This window comes from Haliaeetus albicilla, chromosome 1 (assembly GCF_947461875.1).
Source record: "Haliaeetus albicilla chromosome 1, bHalAlb1.1, whole genome shotgun sequence".
Taxonomy (NCBI): Eukaryota; Metazoa; Chordata; class Aves; order Accipitriformes; family Accipitridae; genus Haliaeetus; species Haliaeetus albicilla.
In genome coordinates this window covers 83,576,831-83,596,323 of record NC_091483.1, presented here as the reverse complement: position 1 = coordinate 83,596,323, position 19,493 = coordinate 83,576,831, and the positions used below count along the sequence as shown (strand labels likewise).

Sequence of the window (19,493 nt, the reverse complement as noted above, 5' to 3'; positions counted from 1 at the left end):
ACAGCTACTTTGTACGCTGGCCGAGCGCCAATCTGTGCAAGTTACACTAATTTACCGCTTCCATTCAATATGCGGATCTTGTCATTAATTACTCCATTGCTGGTCTTAGCCAAACAAATTCAACAGGCGATGAACCTCCTCACCCCAGGACTGACTTACGCGCCTGAAGCCAGCGGGCTAATGAGGCTCCGGAGGAGAGGGAAGACTGCAGGCAGCTACTTACATTGTCAGCTGAAGCTGAGCGCCGAGAAAAATAAAAGAGGAAAATAAATAAATAAAAAAGAGCACCCAAAATCTGTATGACTGAAAGAGGCACGTTTAAATGCAAACTCTCCATATGTGCAAGAGTCTGTCAAGAAATGTACAGTTTCACTTTTAATTACTGTGAGGGGAAAAAATAACTAAGAAGGACAACAAAATAAAAAAAGCTTCTAAACACTAGAAAAGTACCAGCTACAAAATTTAATTGCCTATCAGGTGTGAACGGCCCTTTGTGGCCCGAAAGCCAGGGCTAACGCCACCGCTTGGACATCTGTCAGCTCTGAGCAGCCTCGCGGCGCGTTTGCATTACGAGCTGTCCTCTTGCAAGCCCCAAGTCCTGCCTCGTCTGTCAGCGAGAGTCATCTGCAACCCCATTATTAACACCCAGGTCTTCTCTATGCACTTCAAAACATCAACAAGATCCCCCCATTTTTAAATGGCTGGGGAAAATAAGGTGCTTAAAGCTGTGGGTGGCAGCTGGGAACAGCAGCGCGGCTTCTGCTCCATCTTCACTGCCCGAGTCTTAGGCTGAATTTCCTAAATGCAGATAAATCTTCCTCCTTGGAGGCTTTCATCCTGGGGATGAAATACAAACCCAGGGTAAAAGGCTACAGCCTAGCAGCCACCTTGCACGTGTCACCCCTTACAGCAAAGGGAGATACTGTGAGTGCTGGATTTGCTCCCTCCTGGGCTGAAATCTAGGTGGGCAAACACAAACTCTCCCTACACTTACATATACCCCATCCTGTCCCTACTCTGCCACTACAACCGATTCTGCGGTCAAACCGTAAACCTGAGCACAGAAAGGATGGAGGCTAAAAAGAAAAGCAAACGATTGCAACTCAGGGAAAGAATAAACAGCCTCAGGATTTGGTTGTGTCAGGGGAGTAGCTGCTTCGGCCAGAAAAGAAACGATTATTTTCGGCAAGACCTTAATCTCTCACAATGAGCTAAACCATACTGAATTATTTTGCATTAGCTATAGGGGAAAAAAAACCCAAGATGTATATAGGCAGCATCGTGTATTGACTGATAGGCAGTAAACCTGTTAATGCATAATCTGATCACGTCTTTGCCGGTATCTATGCAGGGTGTTTAATTGACCCCCGAACACCGGGACAATTAGCGTGGGTGCAACGGCACGCCAGCACGGTTTTGTGGGTGAGGACAGCCACGCTCGCTCAGCCAGAGCCCACCGCAGGCACATTAAGTCTCTCTTGAGGAAATCCCATCCCCCTATGTGAAATGCAAGACTCAAACTGTTTTTATGCTAGAGCAGGCTGCCAATTTTGTCACTAAATTTCACAGATCGATTGGCATAAATGTTACATTTTAATTTTAACATTTGAAACGTTTGGGTTTTTTTTTTTTTTAAATGACAAGAGGTTCCAGTTTATCCTTTACAGCTAGTGAAATTGGGCTCATCTGACAGCTCTCGGCTCCTCTGACAGCTCTGGATTTGGGCCGATTTCATTGTCAAATTGATCGTTAACTCATTTTTGTTTAACCTTTTCTTTTAAAATGCCCCATACAAAGTTACCACCAAACCCTTACGCACGACAACAAATAGTAACAGCCGCGATGATTTCTGCTTTTAGGTGCTAGCAACCCTGCTATCGCCATTTGGGAAAGAATCATTACCTTTAAGTACTATGCCATGGTCCACTGGGTTTAGGAAGATTAAATTTAGCAGAATTTGTTCCTTCAATCATTTTAATACGCGTGATCTAATAAGCTGAGCCGAGAGCTGGCAGGTGGAGGACCAACTACCTTCTGGCGCCAACTTTGGGCGATTTTGGGCAAAACTGCATGCCTCAGTTTCCCTATTCATAAAATGTGGTTAATTAACCATTCCTGTTCCTGAAGACAAGCTGAAGTTTCAGCATTAGGAAGACAGGCAGAATTATCTCCCTTCTGGCTTTCGCTATCGAGAGCACCCAAATGCTTACAAATTTCACAATAACAAGTACAAACTAAAAATGCCCTTAGCAATAACCCCACAGAAAGCACCCGCCGTTTTAATTAATCAAGATGAGAGCACAAGACACCGGCCTCGCTGTGCTGTAGCTCGTCACGTTCAGGAAGCAACTTGTAAAACATGCAAATGAAAAAAAAACCTGTCCAAAGATGAAATCTGAGAGTTGCAGAAGTTGCATTTTGCAGGCAATGAGCTCATCTTGGTCCTCCTTTCCCAGAAGGGAAAGATAAAGCTGAAGACGTTGCAGGGGGCTGGGTGAACAACGTTAAATAGATAAATAACCTTGAGCGCATCGTCCATAGGGCAGGCTTTACAAGATGATGCCCTTGCTAATGTATGACGGGAAAGGAAGGAACCCTGTGTGAACGTGTCGCGAGGAGGTAAAGTAGAATTTGGAGAATTGTCTGCAAGTGCTAAAAAATGCATTCCTTGGTACTCACAAACAAAGTGGGGAGAGATGTTAAAATACTTACGATGGGCGTTCCAAAGGGAATGTAACCTATTAAAAAAAAAAAAAGAGATGCATGCATTTTAATATGCAGTTTGGGGACAGAAAAAAAGTCACATCTAAGACATCTAACAGTATAGGGTAGAAGCCACACCAGGCGTGACAGGCTGCACTCACTGCCACCAGCTCTATGCCACCATGGGGATGTCTGTGGACCTGCACCTGCTGCACCAAGCATCAACTAGAGCAGCCTCCTGATTTTTGCCCAATCTCCTTCCCATCCTCTATTTGCTTTTGTTGGGTTGCGGTCTAAGAGTTTCCCTGAAACTTATAACGTCTAGACCCTAGCTTACTCCAGTAACCCCAGTCTGTGCCAGCACGTGGCATTAGCACTTTAGAGGGCATCCTGTTGTTGAGCTGGGCTAGGCAGCCAGCAAAACCTCAAATCAGCAGAAGCAAAGGGATGACGGCTCAGATGAGGAGCTGCTCGGTCCGGACCAGGAGGAGATGATGCTGCCACGCTGGTGCTAACTGAGCTGACCTAGTGGCTTGCTGCCATGGAAAGGGGGAGATCCTGCTCCCCCCTTCCCAGGCTCAGTCACGCAATCTGTTCCCTCCCTCGTGCCAGCTCTGTTGCTCATCAGACCCTCCCACAACCTACCCTCGCGAACCCAGGAGAAAACTCCCCAGCTTTCTGTGCCCCTTCCTCTCTTGTTGAGCCTGGTCCCACCGGGATAGCATGCTGAAGATGCTCATGAAGCCACCTAACAAGCTGCAGAGCCCATGGCAGTTAAGGAGCAGGACCATGCCACCATCGGTGGGACCTCCCCCTTCCACCATCCGCTTTATTAACCTCTCTGCTATTGATTTTATACCAGGAGAGCTCATTTGTTTCTAGGTGAGTAGAAAAAGGAACAGGGTATAAGCTGAAGAAAGTATATTTGCATCATGGAGGAGAGAGGGACTATTTTAATCATAGGTGTAAGTTAAAGCTCTCTATATTAGAGATAAGCCTTTACCCCAAATCTTATTGAGCACCACAAAAATCAAATGCTTCACATTTTTCCCCTGCTAAGCCTGCCAATTTTTGTGCTAATTATAATCTATCTCTATGACTTCCACTAGAAGGTCTCAGAGCATTTTACCAATATTACTGAATTAAGCTTCATGGATCCAATTTACAGTCAGAAAGGGCAAAGACCTTAGAGGAAGAAAAATTTAAAAAAAAATACAGAACAAGGCAGCAAAGCAGTAGGTCCTGGCTTTTCTTCCCTCCACTTCACCCTCAACATCATCCTTCTTCAAAGAGCTGGAGAACAAAACCCACCAACCCTGTTATTTTTCCCCTGTGCCCAGTATTCAGGTGAAGACATTCCCCCCCAAAATATGGAAAAGGTCCTATTTAATTAAATAGGTCCTTTGGGAAAGAACCAAGGCTGCACTTGCATCCTCAAGAGAGCTACTATTCAACACACAGCAGAGGTAGCTGTGGACCTGTGCATGGCAGAGAGACACCCCAAAGCGGGAAGGAGGAGGTGACAATTTAATAATTAAGCAGACCAGTTAAGCCATGGACAAGCTGATCCTTCCTGGGCTCCCAGTGCCATGGCTATTAGGTACCACCACACATGGAAAAAGAGGACTCATCCCATTCTCTCCTGGAGAGTAACACCCTAAGCTGCTCGTTAGGCATCAAGCTTTGTTGTTTACTACACAGTTAAAATGCCTATTATAGTGATGGATACCCCAAAAATGCCAGAAAGGCTATTAGCTTGAGCCTGTGTTAAAATATCTGAAGGAGGGGAAAATATTAAGCACTAGATCTTGCATAGGCATTTAGAATCTTAATTCTCCTTGACTGCAAAGGGATTTAGGCATTTGAATTACTTTCTGATCTTGGTCTAAATGTTTACGAGATGCAATTCAAAAACAGGAGAAAGCAAAAAATATTTTGTACAAATTCCCAGTAAAATTAAGGATTGTCTGATAGGGACATACTATACCTGACATTCGGAAAGGCATGAAGATGGTCTCATTTGTGTCGGGATGGATGATGGCCTGTAAAACAGTCAGCAGACAGACACAGTGAAGGCACAGCAACAGTTGGCAAGGCACAGTGAAGCCAGCACTCAGCCTCTACAAATAGCACCTTCAACCAGAGAGAACAGGGGGACTTCATGCATCTCGGCACCCTCCTTGCTTTTGCAGCTCCGACCAAAGGCAGTTACTGTTCAGCAGCCTCCACAAAACCTCGTCCTACCGCTGCTTTCTCCTCTCCTTAAATAATTTAGCGTAAGTTAATAATTTAGAAGTAAATAATTTCACCTGAAATATTGAAAGTGGCTCTTTCTTGGTACTATAATGTCCTCAAAGGCCACCCAGTGCTGTACCTTAACCCCAGGGAGGGAAATGCAGATTTAGGAGGGGAAAAAGGGAAACCTATTTTCTGTCCCTGCCTGTGTTCAGCATCTCCACCGAGGTGCAGCTTAATGTCCTAGCTGAAACTCTGCCCTATGAAAGAAAGGAAAAGCCCTCGCTGTGGCAGAGGGATGGGGAGGGCAGGGCTGCCTGCTCGGGAGGGAACGAGGGTGTAAACCACTTTATGCTGTTTGTGAAGCAAACAGGTCACAGGAGACCCCCGTAAGGACTTGTGTGGCTCAGCCACGATGGATGGATTCAGGCTGAGGAACATCTTCCCTGTCTGCAGGTATGCCTGCATGAGCCCACACAGCACCTTGTAGGAAGCTTGAAATTCTGCTTCAGGATCTGGCTGAGTTGGGATAAAAACGTGCAGGTATGGTCCGCTCCAGTTGTCACCATAAGGGCAACCCAAATAAAATCGCCTCACACGGCAGGGGATTTGGATTTGCCAGATAATTCAACCTTTATGTATATCTGCAGCTTCTCAGCCAACGCTGGTGGCTGTGGACAGCCCAGCCTTCACGGAAATCCTAAATCTCTTTTACTGATAAACAGACAAAGAAGCTCACTTGGCCCATTTTTACCAAATTTTACAGTGAGCCCAGGAGGTTGCACTAGCATTAACTGGCTGGGGATGAAAAATCAATCCCCTAGCGATCTGGGACTGCAGAGGAGGAAGGTACGACACAGTTACAAACCTTACCAAAGAACTGTCAAACTATTTTCAAAAGACTGGAGACAAGAAATCTCTTGACTAGACAGGAAGGAGAAAATGAAGACATCAAAATATATAAATACAAAAAAAAAAAAATCAGACTCTTTGGTGGCAACAGTGTTCTCTGCATTTACATTTCTGTGGCAAGACAAAACAGCAACTGGCAAAGTCAATAATGGAGAAGAGGACAGCATTGCTTAACAAAAAGGAAAAAAAGCAGCAATAGTTGAAAGCAGTAATGAAATATAAAAAAAGCGTATTACCTGCTTTATCTTTTGAGCTCCCCACAGCTAGAAAAATAAAAGAGAACATTGCATTTAAAAAACCGAGCAGTATAGTTTTATACCAAACCCCAAATATTCATCTTTTAGCTGCTGTAGTAAACAAATGCGAGGGACTGCTTTAAAACAGACTCATTTTCTGCATCCTTCCAGGATGTATTTAAAGATCCTTTACACACACCGAGCTCCTTCAAATCTGTGTGGCCAGTAAGACCAGCAAGGCAGAGAAGATATTCTTTCTTATATTGAATGGTAAGAAAGAATAACAACAGCCAGACTTCATGCTCTGCTATAAGCTTTACAAATCAAGAATTATCTCGGTAACTCTGCCACACGTAGATCTCAAGGTAAATTTAGCACAGCCTCTCCTTGGACGAGCTTCCTGCGGAAATCGAGGCTTGCTGGGGAACAAAGGTGGAGCAAGCCCTGCAGGGAAATGGAAGAAGTATCTCTTCAAATAAAACCTGGATTCAGAATAAGCCAGCCACTGGCTTTCATTTTTAACAAGAAGGGAAATGCACCGAAAAACGCTCGTGAAGAGGAAAAAAAATCTCATTTAAAACTCTCACAAATGCCTACTGTTATTTACTGACTGTAATTCAGCAGCATCAAAACACCTCAAATCAGGCTCAGACAGTGGAGATCTACGAGCACCGAGCCAAAAACATCCTACGTGAGGTGCAGGTAGAGCTAATGAGTAGCTGCACATCAAAAGATGCTCTGGCATGTACATAAACCCATAGTTTGCCCCCTGCTTAATAAAGCCAGAGGGCTTTCCTCCATGAATTATGCCTAAATGCAAATTATAATCTCAAAAAAAAAAAAAAATCCGAATTTTGATATCTGTAATTCTAGAGATGGATGAAAAAACAGGACTCTAAAATATCACAACAGATCATTGCTTTTACTATTAAAAACTGTTCTGTTCAGCTCAGGTCTGACTTGAACTTCCAGGCACCGGCTTGTGTTACATCTCTGTCTGACAGCCTCCGGTGCTGTCTATTTTTGTTCTTCACGCAGGTACCTGGAGCTGTTAAAGCCACCCTTTAACCTTCGCTTAAAGAAAAAAAAAAAATAGAAAATTCATCTGAGCCAGGAGACTGGCTGTTTCATTGGCAAGGCATGTTTGCCAATCTTTTAACCACCCTCGTGGCTCTTTTACATCTTTCCAATTTGTCAACATCCTCTTGAATCGAGGACGCCAGAAACCAGACAAATTATTCCAACAACAGTTGTACCAGTGCCAAACCAAGGGTAGGCTAACCTGATGAGTTCTGCTCTTGCTGTTGATAAATCCAAAGACGGCGATAGCTCTTTTTGCTTGGAGAGCTCACAACTACCCACCAAAATACCTACCCAAGTGCCATGCACATATTCTGCAATACAGGCATTCACACTGAAGATTTTATCATTATTATGGTATAAATTAAGCCCTGTTCTGCCATTCTTCTTCATCCAAGGTTTAGTGCCTTCCCCAAATATAAATCCATTAAAATACTGTTGGAATACAGTAATTACTTTATCATAAATAGCATAAATTGACCCACTGATACCAGCAACCCCAGTATTTCACTCAAATTCAGCTCTCACTCCAGAAATGAAGCTCCGTGATGAACTCCACTGCATGTGATGAGTTACTGGAATATCTAAATGTCACAGGCTGATGCACATATCCACAGGGCTCTTTCCCGAGGAGAACTTCCCTTTTTAAGGAAGATCATTATTCCCAATTTTACAGTTGAAAAACAGAGGCTGAAGGACACGAAGAGACAATCTTTGTGGTTGGCAGAGGCAAGGTGTGTCTACCCTCACCAATCCTAAAATGCAAAGGGTGGGAGGCTGCATGCCCAGAGAGCTACCAGGTCTCTTCTGCACCTGCCTGCCCACCAGCTCAAGAACTTCCATGGGGTGAAAGTGGAAGTCCTCGAGCTGCAGGCGACTACCCAAAGCGTTCCAATAAACCTGTGGCTGCCCAAGGCTCGCGTATCTTAGATGTGAAACAAAACCATGGGATTTTCCTCTCCAACTGCAAGCACCAAGACTAGCAAAAAGGAAGAGGGATGGTTTCTGAGCCAGCGCTATGGCTTTTTTGGTCAAATTATCTAATTTCATTAATTGATCCCAATATTTATGCATTTTCCTGCTGCAGTGCAAATATTGTTAGAACATGCTATTTCATTACTTCTCAGAAAGAGACTTTACAAGATGCACCTGATGAGTCACCTAAAGATTCTGCCAGCTCATTTTCACTTTTTTATCCTCTAATTCATTTTCTGTCTGCAGCATTTTTCAATAGCTCCAGTACTCTGACAAGTCTTGCCAGCTGGGGGGCTCGTTTCTGAGAGCAAGTCTCTATTTTTGCTGGGGATTTCATTCACGCTCTCTCCGGCCATCTTCGAGAAGCAGCCAGATTTTGATCTCATTTACACTAGCGTGGATCCAAAGCATCTTCACTGGAACACGTGGAACGACTCCAGATTCGTGCTCAATTTTTGTTAGATTTAGGTCCATGATCTCTAAATATAGTCAGCCTGTACTGGGTGGATCTCCTGTAATAGATGATCTTACTTTACATCAGCTTTGCTGTATATTACTGGCTCAAAGCTACATTGGGGTTTTGCCACCATTCAAATTTGGGTGCAAGAACCAAACCTGCTCGTACATGGGTTTACACCAAAGAAGCCTGGAGGACAAGGGGACGAGAGCGTTGGACCACTGTTAACTTATTTCACTATCTGCCCAGCAACCTAAGCAGGCAGCAATGGACAAGTTTCTCCAGCCTGTGGCCACTGCAAACTTCCACCAGGACAGAACAGGCTCTGTTTCATGGAGATATCCTTCATGGTCATGGAGGAATCGGCTCCAGGACCATTCACAAGTGCTCCCAGCACCAGTGTTTCAGGACACTGGACTCATGGATGAGATTTCCATCCATCCTTCCCAGGATTCTCTTTTTTCTACAATTTTTCAAGGAAGATATACTCACCACTTTGCTCACCACCTATAGCAGATAGCTTTAAAACCCTGAACTCAGGAACTGAACTCAGTTATACAGAAACATTATGTGCTGATGATGTTTAAGGAAGGGTATCAAAGACTGCCATGATCTAAAGAGAACCAAAGCTGCGGTAAGGAGCTAGAGACTGGAATAACTCTTGGGGAATAGATATGATCTTTGGTTGACAGGACATTCATTAGCATTCCTCATTTAGCAGCAGAATCGCAGCTTAGAGACAGTTTTTAGAAAAAGTATGTATTTAAAGAATATATCCAGCCCAAATCTATTAGCTAACACCTGCCACTATAAAAAACAGTACAAAGAGTACCAGTTATTCTTAAGAGATTAACCTCTCTCCTATTAAATACAGTAAGACTTCATGGTCCTGGACTCAAAGATGCAATTTCTTCTCCCCCCCAGTTTCACTTAGATTAGAAAACCATGTTTACAAATTGTTCACCCTTGTTTACAGCAGGCTCCAATGCTGCTAAAACAAGCAGCCAGCTCCACCCTACGCAAGTGCAGTTGGCTGTATCCAGACCACCTACTACATCACTGAAGTTGGCCTTGGGTGTCTAAGGTCAGGAGAGCACTGACAGATTCACACCACCTACTCCTTTGCATTGCCAGCAACCACCTCCCTACAGTCAGTGGAGGCACAGAGGCAATCTGATATCAGGAATCTGTAATAGATGCTCTAACGCTTCTTCCCTCGATGGTATGCGCCAACAGGATTCAAGTCCCTCGCACAATACAGTAGTAGACATCAAAACGATCTTAAATCCACGGGTGCATGCTCTGGATATGCCACGTCAGGAATAACTCTACGGAGAAAAGCCCTTACTGATTAACCACATGTTGAACATGCATAATGACAAGGCACAGTTATTTTCAGAGAGCTAATGAGGAGTCACATGGTAGACGAGCCCTACGTGCAAGAGAAAACACAGCAGTTTAAGCTCTGCAAAGACTAAGTGGTCTACCTGTGTTAGACTTTACGCCATCATCACTCACAACAGTTTGCAAAATTCCCTGTGGTGGGTTGACCCTGGCTGGAGGCCAGGTGCCCACCAAAGCCGCTCTATCACTCCCCTCCTCAGCTGGACAGGGGAGACAAAATATAACGAAAAGCTCGTGGGTTGAGATAAGGACAGGGAGAGATCACTCACCAATTATGTCATGGCCAAACCAGACTCGACTTGGGGAAAATTAATTTATTATCAATCAAATCAGTATGGTAAAGAGAAATAAAACCAAATCTTAAAACACCTTCCCCCCACCCCTCCCTTCTTCTCAGGCACAGTTTCACTCCCGATTTCCTCCACCTCCTCCTCACAGCAGCACAGAGGGACAGGGAATGAGGGTTACAGTCAGTTCATCACACATTGTCTCTGCTGCTCCTTCCTCCTCAGGGGCAGGACTCATCACTCGTCCCCTGCTCCAGCGTGGGCTCCCTCCCACGGCAGACAGTCCTCCACAAACTTCTCCAACGTGGATCCTTCCCACAGGCTGCAGTTCTTCATGAACTGCTCCAGCGTGGGTCCCTTCCCTGGGCTGCAGTCCTTCAGGCACAGCCTGCTCCAGCGTGGATCCCCTGCAGGGTCACAAGTCCTGCCAGCAAACCTGCTCCAGCGTGGGCTCCTCTCTCCATGGGGCCACAGGTCCTGCCAGGAGCCTGCTCCAGCGCGGGCTTCCCACGGGGTCCCAGCCTCCTTTCAGCATCCCCCTGCTCACTAGATGACCAGTACAGGCTGCACAACCTGCACTCCAGCAGTGCTTGCTTCTTTCCATTGACTTTAAGATGGGACCTACATGATTAGTTCTGGCTCAAATTGGGTTTGGCTCAAGACGTAAATACATCCCAAAGTGTCAAGCACCTGCAGCTTGTACCGACTTCAGCATGGCTTGCAAAGATACGGTTTCTTTGGATTCCAATGGGAATTTGATGAAAGTTGAAGATTTTATGTTAGAACATTTAGGAATCCAGGACTTAAGCACTACACTTTTTCCAAACAGATCTCCCACAAATCTAGCTGAGCAGATCTGGGCCTTTCCCAGGGCCACCAGCTTGAACCAGAAGCACTCAGCAGCAGCTCCACTACACCCCGTCAGCAGCGTTAGCTCACATGAATCTTCATTATAAGGTTAAACATACTGGAAAACTCACATGATCCCTTTTGCCAGCAGTACCATGGGACATTCCATTTGAAACTCCTCTTTGCAGCCCTTTTGGCAAGAAGGTAGAGCCTGCAGCAAGGCAGCTAGAGAAGAACATCCATCCATGGCCTCACCACTGAAGCCCCACGCACTGAAATAGGAGGTCCACCCTACACAGCAGGCGCTTTTCCTTGACATTATTTCACTTTTATTTCACTATGCTTCTGAGAGGTTTTGTTGGTTTTTAAGCTTATACAGTTAAGGATGAAGATCTCCCAAGTGCCCACTGCATCGCACTCACCAACACATCATCCTCTCTTACAGCACCACATTTTTCCCTACTGCCTTCCTAGTTATTATAGGCATTTATGGTGGCCAGTCCACTCCAGGCAGCATCTCCAGAACCTCCCAGCAGGTAACATGAAAACAAGTAAGGATCTATCTATTTTTAGCATTTCACTAAAACTAAACACCAGTGCCAAACTCAAGGCAGTTTGGTGCAGCCCGACAGAGCTACAACGCGTTCTGCTTCACTCTCCACCCGTACTTTCTCCTCCAGGAGTGTGATCACTCATGCTTTCCGTGGCTTTCTCCCACTTCTCTCCAGCTTCAGTCCCAAAATCCCACTTCTTGAAAAGTGATATTTAACATAGAGACAAATGCACACCACAAGCTCCAGCCAAAGCATTCAGTTAGGGCTGAATGCTTTTAGGAAGATTTATAGATTTACAACGGTGGAGTCCCAGACCTTCTGGTTCCACATTTAATGTCAGCTGAATGTCTGTAAACCTGGCTGGTGTGCCTAACCCTACTGGCTAATATATATGTAATGAGATGTCCGGCTTTACTAAGAAACATGTAAAACAAAGTAACATAAACCTTGTCTACACTTGCTCCTCAGTAGCAAATTTCACCAATGGACCTTTTACAACCTTGCTCCTAATAATCTTTATGTTAAAAAGGTTTTAGCTCTAAGGAGATAAAGCTCAAATGACCCATTGCATGGGATAAATCACAAAGGGTATCTATACATTTTCTGCCTTGCACCTGGCTCTGAAATAAGTCAGCAGAAGAGGTACCAAAAGCCACTGCTCTTCTTGGATGCCAATGGGAAACTCCTTCCCCATCCTAAGCATTGTTGAGACACAGTGCCATGAGCCGCTGCCCATCTGCAGAACCATAAAGCCTTCGAACAAGTCCACGTGTTGAAGAGCATCGGCTGAGATACCTGCCTGCACTGCAGCATGGCAAGGCAAGTGCCTTGGCATTGGGAACCGGACTGAAAACCACAAGCGATTCCAGTGCAATACACAAATTTACACAGATACAAAACCAAGCGTAGGTGGAAACAGAATCAAGTCCCGACTGATAAAAAAAGATAGCACTTAAATAACACTTTGCAGCTTCACAGCACTCGATAAACATTAACTAATTAATCCTCACAGCATTCTACTGGAAAGACTTAAGCAGAGAAAGAAACACTCACAGAAAACTATTAACTTGCACCAGGGTTGCAGAAGTACTTGGATGCCATTACATTGTTTAAAGTACAGCTTTGGAAACCAGGCTTTTAGCCATACAGAGCTTGCAAATGTAATTTGATTTGTAATCTAGATGTGACTCTAGATAAACTGTCTTAATCCTCAAATGATGAGATGAAGCAAAGCCAGTTTGTAACTGAGTAAGAGCATCAACAGTAGCTTTTAGCATGGTTTCTTTAAGGTGCATTAACCTACAGCACTTCTGCCCAAGCTCCCTAGGTGCCTTTTGTCCTCTGACGGTCTGGAAATAATGCCTAAAATATTGGACGCATCTTAGACCATCTTAGTGCCACAGAGAATATTTAGATTGCAGAAGAGAGAAGGTCCAAGTTCAGCCCTTGGACCAGCAAACAGGCTACTTTCTTGCAAAGACAAGGAAGCAGCAGGACAACTGATATATCTACGTTTTATTGTATCCTGCAAGAGACCAGAGGGGAAAAAAAAGTACAGTTTACTGCAAATGGACCTCTTCGCTCTTCATCAACACTGTTAAGAAAAGCTATTATTCTCCAAAAGGGATGCTGTTTAGACTCTGATAGATTCATTGTTCTCTGCTGTGTCTGGGACAGCATGAGCGGCTCTTCCCGCTGCTAACATGATTGAAGGAAGAACACAGTAATAAATATATGCCCATTAAGCTGGTGAGCCTCTTTTCACTTCACTGATACTAATGGGGAAGAAATGAAACAGTTTCAAAACAGCAAGTTGCCAAAACTGCATTTGGAAAGGCTGAAGAGTGAGAAGTCACAACTGACACACCACAGTTCATGCTCCGCCAACGCTCGCAGGAAGGGGCTGGCTGGAGAATAGCAAATGTCTGTCTCCAAGGGACAATTTCAAAAAGCTGCATTTTTCCTCTCACTACAGATCATTCAGTTTGGTTGGGGTTTTGTTTTTTTTTTTTTTCCTTCCAACCACCCCCCTTTATGCTGAAGGGGTGAAGCTTTCAGGGTGGAGTTTCTAAGGGTACAAAATCGAGTAATAGAGCTGTCTTGCTGCTATCTTGTTTCCTAACAAATAGATATTCGTGCATCTTAACACACATGTATAAATAAAGATACAGTCAAATGAACAGACAGATTTCCAGCAGTAAATCTAGGGACCTCTGTTGGACTAGATGACCTCCTGAGGTCCCCTCTAGCCTGAATTAACCTACGATCCTACAGCAGACTAAGAGGAAGATCGGGATGAATCAAAAATCTATAAACACTTGGTGTCTCGAAGCTACTAGGATTTTAGTCAGCAAAAGATCCACAGCTCAAGACGTTTAGTCTTGGTCTTATAAAACCTGGATTAACTTCCTACCTCCATCACAGACTTACCTCACCTTCAGCAGCTCAGGCTGGTATATATTTATGGTACCACAGCCCCACCATCCCTCCCCATCCTAGGTGTGCACTCCATCCCCTACATGGTACAGACAACACAGAGCAGACAGAAAATATAGGGAGCTGCTCAAGTCAAAAAATGAAGTATTTTGGGAGTGGGGGAAGGGAGCTTCAGTTTTTATTAAGAACAGCTCTCTGAACCAGCTGTGCCAGGGCAAGCCAGCAAGGAGGTGGGAACACATGGCCGGGAGGCAAGGAGGCAGAGACATGGCAGTGCTGACTTAGATCAGCTCACGCTGCCATGGCATCGCACTTTCCCTTGCAATATTCTGGGCACAGAACAAATTTGTACCAGTTCACATATAAAGTTCAGGGAATGATAAATTTAATGGGTACCATCTTTATTGTGGGTGCATATTTAAGGACAGAGTCACCTCCGTAAGACTAACATGTACAAGGGTTGCATTTAGTTAATTATACAAGTTTTTAAACCTCTTATTGGCCCCATGCTGGCATTAAAAAATAAAAACCTTGCACAGAAAAAGCATCACTCACTCTTGAGAGTCCTTGTTCAATACACACGAAGCGCCCTCAGACACTTCTGCTATTCTGTGGCTCTTTACCTCTCTCTGCTGGCAGGACCATAGGGAGAAGCTGGGGTGCCAGCCTGAGATCAGGACCGAAGGGACAGAGGGGAGGTAGAAGAGGGCAATGAACCTTCATCACCGTATTTCTTAGACTGTATTCTACTTCTTGTTTAGATACCAAGTTTTTAGGACAGAGTGGTATGAATCTACAAATGGGGCAAACCAGGGCTCTGATCCTAACTTGCTCATCAGCCTAATATCACTGCAGGCTGCTGCTCCTCAATATTTGCAGCGATATTAGGCTGATGAGCAGTGATATTAGGCAGTGATATTAAGCTGATAGCTTAGCAGCTATTTCTACCCCATTTTCAAAGGCAAAAATGATTCAGCGCACAACGGAAAGGACACGTTTTGCTAGGCATGTCAGCAGTGTAGTTCAAGCATGGAATTAGTGCAGGGAATTCTAGCTAAGAAAATAAAAATACAAGGCATTTGGGGGGAAAAGCTGAAAGACTAGAGCAGCCTGAAGTTCATAATGAAATCTCCCCAGCACTGATACCTCACTGCAGTCGTTCCAAGGCAGATCTTCGGTGCCTGAACACTGTTGTCCACATCCGATATTCATCAGCTTTCAAAGGGGCTTTTCTGCCATGCACATTTCTGCAGCACTGAGCACAAAAAAATCACACAGTAAAAAGCAGCTGTGTCGTAAAACGGGAGTGATTTAAATCTCTCTGTATCTGATAGCCGCTGAGTGCTGCTTCTCTTAACTTTTACCACTGCTGACATGCCAGCATCAATCTGTTCCTCCAATCTGTGCTGGTCTGTTGGACAGGTTGGGAAAGGGACTCAGACACAGAGAGGACACAGATGCAATCCTACAAATTAGTGAAAGAAGCCTGAGGATAAAGGACAAAAGCCACATCATTATGCCCTGCAGTTGGTACAGCCTTTTGGTTTGAGGCTAAACCTCAGCACCAACGCTCCCGAGCTAGTGAAAACGTCCACTTTTAACCAAGCTGGCTCTTCATCCTTGTTTATCAGCCTGATATTTTACAGCCCTTGTTTTTATAGGAGAAACTATTCCCTCAAATGAAACCTTTTTACTCCAGCGGAGATTCCCTCCAGGAGGCAGTTTGGGGAATTGCCTGCCCTGTTTAGAATTGGATATGTTACAGTCTATACCTTCTGCTGCAAATTGGCTCCCAGTGCACTTGTGTGTGTCATTTTCACCTACCCACTTCCAGATTGCACCAGCCATCAGAGCTTCGTGCGAAGGGCCGGATTCTGCCAACCCCGGGAGCCACCGGCAGAAACCATCATTAAAAACGGCTTGCAGCAGTGGGCCTTTTAGCACATCTCTCTCTTGCCACAGAGCGGTCTGTAAGGAATGTAAGCTAAAAAGGTTGCTTAGGTATAATGAGAGACCACTTAAATGAGGAGCACAAAGTCCAAAGAACGTATGATCAAGACGAAGGAATCCTTATAGAAGGGCAATAATACAACAGTACCTACAGAGCTGGAAAAGACAGGATATAAATGACAACTGAACCAGTTTCTCCCATCAACATGAATCCTACACATTTCCTTTTTTTCCCCCTTTCTAAGGAACCTACGATTTTCTAGCTTCCTCTGGAACAGGGAGATGAAAGGGGATACATGCCATCAGACGACACACCAGCACTTCGAATGCACTTACCCTCTGCAGAAGGAGCCAAATGAAGGACATCGATGGATGCAGTCACTGAACAGAACCAAGCAATAGGAAGTTTAGTAAACTCACCAGTTCTCTTGAAGTTTTCACAGCAAAAATTTATACCTCTAAACCCTTATAAGAAACAGCTGTTTCTTCCATCAAACACTTCTGGATCCGTGGAGTTCCATCACCCAACACAGAGACATGCAACCACCCAAAATCCCCCGCCAGGAGACCAAACCTCCCCAAAGCCTTCAGGAAGTTTGTTCTCCAGTCACGTTCTCCAATCCTGTTTAAAATATCTAAGCCAAATAACCAAGAGAACAGAAATACACCCCAAAAGGTTGCATTACCAAGAATATCTTTTTATTTAGAGAAAAATTATGAAATCATAAGAGCCTGTCAGAGAGGGGGCTTAATTACAGTGTGGGGTATTTCCGCTACACAGAATGTTTTTGGTTGGTGGGGTTTTAATAAGTGGAATGTGAAATTCTCAACTTCATATCTAATAAAAAACAAGTCTGGCTCTTAAATATTCAAAGAAAAAGTTGGGTATATAAGCGAAGCTGAAGAAGTGGAGACTGGAGCACGTTTTCTTGCTCCAGTATGTAGCACTGAATAAATACTTATCAAGCAGCTATTCATCCTGTTTTGCTGACTACATAATTGATACACCTATGATAAAAATCATGTTTTTAAAACATTTTTCTAATGTAGGAAAAGACCCTATAGTTTCTCTCAGTAAAAAGCTATCAGCAGTCTAGCAGCTATTGACAGTTAAGAGATCAATTCTTCATTTTTGCTAATGACGCCCAAGAAATAGGTTTTTACCACCTTATGTTAATGGTCATTTTCCCAAGCAGTGAAATCATTCTAGTTCAAGAACAAGTACAAGAGCTACTGGATGAGAGTGAGAGACCTGAAAGTGGAAGAGATGTAGGTGTTGGCAGTGTTACTGTCCATGAATCACTCACAGAGAGTAACTGGAGCAAAGCAGCATTTATTCTGGACACTGGCTTAGAGATGGTCATGGGGAACTGGAGCGAAGTACAATTATGGCTCTTCAGAGTTTTTTCTTTAGATGATTATGGCTCTTCAGTGGTTTTTTTTCTTTAGGTAGTCCATAATTGTTCCATTTCAGCTCATTTTGAAAAATCTGCTCTGAAAATGCAGAAGAGAAAGACTCACTCTACAAGAACCCTGTCAAGAAGATAAGTGTGGAGGAGATACTTGACGTTACATAGCTTTAGGCTCTTATATTTTCCATTTTTCATGTGGTGAAACCATTTCAGCAAGCAATATAGATTGTGCTGAGCTGTTGTTATGCTTTCAGCTACTGCCTGCCATCCTTCATGAGAACCACGAATTTCTGAATGAGGAAAAAAAAGCAGTTTGAACACTGTCAAACAAGCCATACCACGAAAGTGGATCAGTCAGGAGATTAGCGAAACAACTCTGTCAAAACAACTTGTCTTCTTGATCTCAAAGCTGATATTTGGCGGGGGGGAAGATTGGGGGGCTGGGTTCCTAGAAAGTTAATGCACTAAAACTCTGCCCAAACTGTTATTTTTAAAGGCTTCTAAGGTGATCATGATTTTAATTCTGATTATGAAGCCTAGCAGCCCATTCAGGCATCTCTTCACACACGTGCCATACCCAATCCATGCCTGAAGAGCCTGTTACAAGGGTAGCAACTGCATCTCTAAGGGGCTTTAACGGCCAAACCTGAATCGACTCTTAAACAAAGAAGATAAAGTTGAGTGCTTCTCTCTTAAGCATCACATGAAGCTCTACCCAGACTTTTTGATGAGTAATAATAGCAAATTAGCCTCTCTAAGATACAATTGCATTACCATATCAGATGAGCCAAGTCACTACTCCAGTATACACTCCTAGCCCACAGTGAACACGAGGTGATTAGCTCTGTTCACAGGCAGAGTGGTGAAAAAAAAGGAAAAAAAAATTCAGTCAAAAATCAAATTAACTCTCATCTGGTCTTCTGCCAGCATGTGGCAACTTCATCAGTGCATCAGAGGTGTGTATGACACTCAGTTATCAGCTACGTAAAACATCAGACGTCTCAGTCTTTTATTCCAACATCAACCCATGCACACGAGCCACAAAGTGGGCACCTCTCCAGAGCTGCATTGAATCCTTTTCCCAAATTAGCACTAGAACAACTGCAAATTGTTAATGCCTTGTAGCCAGAGTCCATCCCGCAGATAGTGGTGCACAGAAAAGCCATAAAAATGGTAAAACTTAGCTTGAGGAAAGCAAAAAATGTATTCTCCAGGTGTCTTTGGTTCACCCGTAGAAAATTTGGGGTGATATCTATGCAAGTGAGATGCTTCCCCTCCCCCAAAGCAATCAACCAGCGCATTGTATGTTCTGCAAATGCACCAGTAATTAATGAGACACTTAGAGCTGTATATATCTGGCACACACATATTTAATTCAGCACTGGCAAGCTTGCCAGCTACCCACATCTCCCCGCACGCTCCCCTCCACCTTCCCCTCTGCCCCTGGAGTTAGGAAACGACTGATGCTCAGAGTGCAAGTTTTGTGGCATACACTGAGAGCAGCATCCAGCCCCATGTCCTCCATGCAGAGACAACAACCACAGCCCTGTTTCCATCAGATTTACTGTTAGATCTTCCTCTTCGTCTCAGAGAAGGGAAGGGGAGTATTTGGCTAATCATTGTGAGAAGTACCCAACACCTGATGTCACCACAACTTTAGCATTCAACGAAACTCCATTTTCATACAGATCATCTGGGCCTTTTAGTTCTTTGATAGAAATGGTCATCACTGGCAAAGCTGAAAGTTCAGTGTTATTTTGTGATTGCAGCACAGCAGTAAACACAAAGGCAGAATGATACCACGTGAGCTGCATGACAAGAAGATGCCCCAGGGGACGGAAACAACTAATGCCAATAAAAGACTACAAAGATCACCTTTGATGCAAAGAGAAAAGCACATAACAATATCCACCTGTGCAATGATTAATTGCAGTTTTCAATTCTCCTACAGGAGAAGTTTATTTCTAAATTGGTGGGTCTGCTTGAGAAGATGAAGATATCCA

At 44.1% G+C, this 19,493-nt stretch overlaps 1 protein-coding gene across 4 annotated transcripts in view; it reads right to left on the bottom strand.

Annotated features, from left to right (window-relative positions):
- The window catches only part of SFXN5 (sideroflexin 5), a 106,396-nt gene that overhangs the window by 60,756 nt on the left and 26,147 nt on the right, over nt 1-19,493 (bottom strand). For all 4 annotated transcript variants that reach the window (XM_069797182.1, XM_069797176.1, XM_069797198.1 and 1 more), the window contains exons 4-6: nt 6,087-6,113; nt 4,691-4,745; nt 2,713-2,738 (exon numbers count right to left, since the gene is read on the bottom strand). In XM_069797182.1, the coding sequence (XP_069653283.1) occupies nt 2,713-2,738; nt 4,691-4,745; nt 6,087-6,113 (108 nt within the window). The remainder of the gene's footprint in view (nt 1-2,712; nt 2,739-4,690; nt 4,746-6,086; nt 6,114-19,493) is intronic.